At 38.5% G+C, this 6,000-nt stretch overlaps 1 protein-coding gene across 2 annotated transcripts in view; it reads left to right on the forward strand.

Annotated features, from left to right (window-relative positions):
* The window catches only part of slc9a1a (solute carrier family 9 member A1a), a 39,460-nt gene extending 37,801 nt beyond the window's left edge, over window positions 1-1,659 (forward strand). Inside the window, exon 13 of one of the 2 annotated variants that reach the window (XM_012875044.3) lies at window positions 223-1,659. In XM_012875044.3, coding sequence (XP_012730498.2) covers window positions 223-503 — 281 coding nt within the window. In that variant the 3' untranslated portion in view covers window positions 504-1,659. The remainder of the gene's footprint in view (window positions 1-222) is intronic. The other variant, XM_012875045.3, reaches the window with a different exon arrangement.
* The last annotated feature ends 4,341 nt before the right edge of the window (window positions 1,660-6,000 follow it).

Raw genomic sequence — 6,000 nt, forward strand, 5'->3', positions numbered from 1 at the left:
GGTTTTTGGTAATCCTCGCTGCTCTAAACTAGGAAAGGTTTAGCCTGATTTGATGTCAGTGAGAAAAAAAATGTGACCAGCTGTTTATACGATGTATGTAAATATCTGGTCTCAATTATTTATGCTCATGCATGCTGATAGAATGATAAAATTATATGTATTTAACTTCAGAGCACTAAAATTGCGTATACACTAATGATCATTTCATTGTTCTGCCTGTAGATCCACAGGCGTACAACATAAAGCTACCAGCAGGTGGCGTCCCCACCATCCAGGTTGATCTGGCATCTCCGCAGTCTCCAGACTCTGTCAACCTGCTGGATGAGATCGGAAAGGCTGAGCAGAAGGAGGACTCAGGCCTGATGATGAAGCCTCCGGAGTCGAATGGCCCAGAAAAAGCTGGTGAGAAAGACGGCTGGAGAGATCAGCAGAAGCTGACGAGGTGCCTGAGCGACCCTGGTCCCGGTGCCGAGGATGATGAGGACGAACCCTTCCTACCTTAAGATGCAGACAGACCTGGCAACACGGCGCAGGTGTCAGACATCCTAGTCGTTGCTCTGGTTGAAATGATCTCACACAAAGCCAAAACTGCAAATGTTGCAAGAACCAGAAACGACAAAGCAAAAGGAAGCGCCGGAAGGGAAAAGAGCCATTACCTTATTATTATTGTCACTGCTCTTTAATTTATGGATTTGCTGCTGCACCTAAAAGCTGGGAGAAAGTGGATTTCATGGCTGAAAGAACTATGCATTACCAAAGCAGCGGACTGTTTTAGTTTTAGTCAGAGTTCGTTTTAAAATTCAGCAGCGGTCTTCATCTTGTGTCTTTAAAGTCAGGTTCCTTGAGACATGCAGGGCCTCAACAAAAAGAAATTTTATGTTTTTTTTTTTTTTCAGGTTTTGCACTTTAGATTTTAGTTTTTAGCATCAATCTATCTCTTAAATTGCTGGATGTATAAACGTAGATGTAGCTGTTCGAGACATTTGGCCTTTCTTCACATAAGACCTTTTGACTAGGCGTGTTTTTTTTTTCTTTGCCTTTTCTTAAAATATCTTAAAAATATCTTTTTATATATTTTTATTTTACCACCAGCTGTTGGTTAGTTTAATCTGTTATTGTGGAACATGTTGTTCATCAACAGCTGAATTTGTTTTTACTTTTTAAGGCTACTGAGGTAAAGAATCGTACACGTTAACAGACTGCAGCCTTGCTCTGTGACTGAGGCTTTATTTAAATCTTTATTACAGGAGGTTGGTTGAGTTTTGAGCCACTATCATACAGGCTCTCTCATTTAATTAAAATGACTTGTATCTACATATATTTACTTCACTTTAGAGCACCCATTTTTAGTTAAAAGTTGTTAAAGCAATTTATTTCCAAGTAACTTAATAGCCAAGTGCCCATCAGCAACTGTTTTCTCATATCGCGTATTTAAAATGGTTCTTCAGTTCATTCAACCATCTGTTTATTGGGGTTATCAACCTCAGACTGCCTGCATGTCATCGCAAAAAAAAATGTAATACTATGCAGTATAGATGTTTAAAATACAGCGATGAACAACTGTCCTCTTTCTAGACCCTTTAAAATTCATTTAGCTAATGCAAATTATCGCTAAAGGTGAAGTTAAAAAAAAAAATCCAGACTTGGGCATTAAAAAAACGAACAATTAAATAAATTCACCTGAACTTTTGCACAGCCTAGCTCCTACCTTGTTTATCAGCTAATCCTAACTGTTTGATAAGACTCTTATATGTCAATATAATAATCATAACCGTCGCTTTTTAGCTGTACAGAAACTGCTGGATAAAATGGAAATGTCACATTTCCACATCATCTCCTCTATTTATTAAAGTTTACATTTTTTTATCCACATCAGTTTGTTGCAGCACATAACTCTGCTCTTCTCCTGAGAAAACTGCCAAGTATCTATTTACAAAACCTAAACATTAAACTATTTATTCCAAAACCTGAGCATCAAACTATTTATTAAATTTATTTCCAATCAGCTGCTTTTTCTTTTAATAATCCTTGCACTGATTGTTAGCTTCGTTGCTGATTTATTCTATACTAATATTAGAAAAGTGAACACAAATAATAATTAATTCAGTTTCATCTGACAACAATATCCCCACATTGGGATTATTTATATGACGTTTACATGTTAATAGTTCACCAGTGCTATGTAATATGGCTGTAAATCTAAAATTTAATTCATTTACATAATTCAGAAATGTATCAGATTGTTTTCCCCAAAGACATCAGTTATAATTAAAAGTGTATCACCTGAATCTGGATAAAAAAAAAAAAAAACGTTTATTTTGATAAACTTGAGGAGCCTCAACAATAATTAGTGTAGTTGTTTTGGACCATAATTTAACCAGTTAAAGATAATGACCAGGGTGGAAATTCCCATCAAGGGCCAAGGTAATACATTTAATAGTACCCTGAACATTTGTGGTAGGGTTTTTCAGAGGCATTTTAAATTTTCCAGCAAAATATTTTAGTTAATGTAACACAAAACTAAAACAAAATTAGTAGCTGTGGCTGCAGAACACCGGGCTGTGATCCTAATTATGCAGAGCAGTCATTCTTCTCTCCTCTGACACAAATGCAGCAAAGGTGGAAATCTGTCTCTGCAGAATATATATAAATTAAACTTGCAAGAGTTGCAGCTTTGCACAGAGTTAGGTGTAACTTGACAAAAGTCATAGAGTGAAACTGCTGTGAACGATTGACTCGCTTTAATTTTACTCATCACAGGGTTTTTATTTTTACCTGGATAGATTCTCTCAGAAAGGTCCTGTAGGAGGAGTCAGGTTTTGAGTTGAGGCCTTGACGCACCTCTCCAGGTCCACGAATGTAAGCCCACTTGGACCTCGTGGTCATGCATGTTTCCCACTATCGGTCACTGCAGCTTCTTGATTTTAGTATTGCCCACAGCCAGAGAGTCAAAGATCTGGGCTGCACATGGGTGGGCATAAATGACAAAATTCATACACACGGCCAAGCAGTCCGCGGCCCAGACAGATTTAGTTTCTTTCATTTGTCGACGTCTTTATATTCCAGAAAGTTTTTATCTGCTGAGATTTCATCTACAATTCCTGAGAAGCTTGTTTTCAAACGCTACTCTTTGCTGTGGATGTTGTAGCGCTCTAATCGGTGGGATCTGCATAGATTCTTGCACTGGGCATTTTTGCAATGATTCATGGTTATAGTGATTAAAAAATTCACCGTAACCATGAGAAGTTCTGTCGTCATGAACTTTCACCTGTGCAAAATGGAGTTTGTTAAATAACTTTCTATAAAAATTATCGAAATGAACTACAGTTATCGTAGGTATATATACCAAAATGCTGGAAAACATACTAAAAAACCCAAATAGTTTTAAACAAATTGCCGGCAGAGCATTCTTTATGGTTTTTCCTCAAGGAGCGCTAAAAAGTAGGACTGAATTTATGACCGTTTTATTTTTTCCAATGGATAAAAGCTCCAACTTCAAGGTTCTCTGAGAACAGTCACCCAACATCTGCACCATTAGAACCATTCTCAACTCTACAGCCTCTCAAAAGCTGTTCATTCATCATTAAATCCTGCTGCTGAGTTTATTTTTCATATTTTTTAAGGAGTCTTGCGGGACATTTTGCACACCTAAACCTACATTTGCTTTCCAGTAAGTGCAGCTGTTTGGATTAAAAGTGGACGATCTATGAATGTGATGATTGCACGATTGAAATGATACGTTCCAGGTTACTTCATATGATTCCAAAGACTTTAGATTTAAACGAAATGAAGAGAGAGAGAGAGAGAGAGAGAGAGAGAAGCTATTTTCATACTTGTCTGTTTCACACCAAATGCATCTTTTAGGCAAACATTCTCACATATATTGGCGAGTAATGTTTGATGCAAAGATCCTTTATTCTGAAGCCATAAAGCCTATATTGGAGCCTATTTTACTGTGTTTGTATTCAATGTTGCTTCGGTTAAGTTCAGGTTAAACCCTCCGTGTCTGCGTTACGTTTTAAACGTTGTCTTCCTGTCGCTAATGTAAACACTGGATCTTCTTCTTCAGCGGTGAATTGTCTCAACTTGTTGCTTTCGTCATCCCTGGCCGGATGACAAAGTCAACACCGTTGCCTCACCAGCGCTCACCTGAGCGGCTCTGCTCTCATTTCCGCTTCTGCCTTGTTGCAATAGTTCCACGTGCTTTAATATGTTCAAGTGCTTCACTGCGAAAGCTTTGCTTTGTACCGCCGTCACGTCCTGTCAAAATGTTTCAGCTTTCATAAGGAAGCGTGCGCTGCGTCACTCTCTGTTGTACGAGGAGCTTCAACTTTACCGTGGCTTTGTCATCGCATGTTTACTTGAACGGTGAAGTTTAAGCGTTGCTTTAAAAAGAGATTGAAAAAAGATTTGATCGGCTCAGTGTTCAACCTTTTTGCTGAGTCGTTGTTTTCCTAGAGGTAAACTGCTTTCCTGGGTAAAGTGAGTACAATCGGAACCACAATCTAAGCAATAACTTGTCTTTAAATCAAGGTCACTGTCGGCATGTTTTAGATTTTATTTTTTTTAATCTGCTCGTTGTTCTGTTTTATTACATCAGACAAAACTAACCTGTATAAGTGTTCATAGACTGAGCTTATTTGTTAAAGTTAATATAAATAAATCTAAAGAATACAGATGGTAAAAGTAATTGTCCCCTGAACCTAATAACCGGTTGTCCCCTTCCTGGCGTCACTGATTGGCCGTTAGTAGTGCAGCGCATGTTTTCAAACATGCCTCTTATCAACCGTTCAAGGTCATGCCACATCATCTTGATCAGATGTAAGTCCGGACTTTGACTAGACCGCTTTAAAACATCACTTGGGTTTTTTTGGGGGTTTTTTTGAGCCATTCAGAGGGGGACCTGCTGGTTGGCTTTAGATCGATGTCCGGCTGCATTACCCAGACGGGCTTGACCTTTTAGATCAAGGTCGATCTGAAGCAAGGCAGCGCCGACCATCACACTCCCACCACCATGTCTGACTGTCGAAGCGATGCTCTTCTCTGTGAAGTACAGCTTTACGCCAGATGTAACATGATGCACACATTCCAAAAACATCCTCTTTTATTTCGTTAGTCGGCAAAATATTCTTCCAAAACTCTTTGGCATCACCAATAAATTTGAGGGTAAAAGCTACACAGTTATTGGTGAGGGTTTTAATATTTTTTTATTCCAGCAGCGGTTTTCAGCCTGGGCCTCTGCCATTAATGCCATTTTTCAAAGAATAATCACTGCAGTTATAACCGGTGGGATTCACCGTCTGACGCACTCTCTTATGCCATCAGCGTATCGGTCCCAACAGTGTCATTACTCCACCATCCATATCTCTTCCTCGTTTACCTAAACCTTCCCCACTTCCCGCTCCCATTGTTCCGCTACTATTTTACACAATGTCGAGCACTTTATTAAAGCAGTACCTTGGTCTGAAAACACTGATGTCGAAGAAAGCAATAAAAGGCTTTAATTTAGTGGGAAACATTGTACATCAGGCGACACATCACAGTGGCAAAGGAATGTTCTTTAGTTTGCCCGTCTACAGGGATGTGATGAGTTTAATGATGCTGGGATGTAAAATCTTTGCAATTTTACGGTTCTGACTAAATGTCAGCATTGAGTAGATTTCCATTGTCACTTTTTCTTTCTCTTCATGCCCTGAGTTTTGACTACCTGCCATCTGATTAAAATATTGTATTGAATTGATATTTTTTTATTAGAGCTCCACATATATGGGGATATGTTGTGTATATAAGGACAATATTATTGGAAATTGAATATTTGATGTACAAATCAGAATCTAACTATATAATCTGTGCACCTTCCTGTAAGTCATCTTTCACCCATTCATTGTATCGACCACTAAAACTAACAAGGGTCATGTAAAGTACGTCAGATGTTCTACATTAAAGGTTGACTTTTATAACACGCCTGTATCTGTGTCTCATGATGGGATATTTGTTTGT

Source organism: Fundulus heteroclitus, chromosome 3 (assembly GCF_011125445.2).
Source record: "Fundulus heteroclitus isolate FHET01 chromosome 3, MU-UCD_Fhet_4.1, whole genome shotgun sequence".
NCBI lineage: Eukaryota > Metazoa > Chordata > Actinopteri > Cyprinodontiformes > Fundulidae > Fundulus > Fundulus heteroclitus.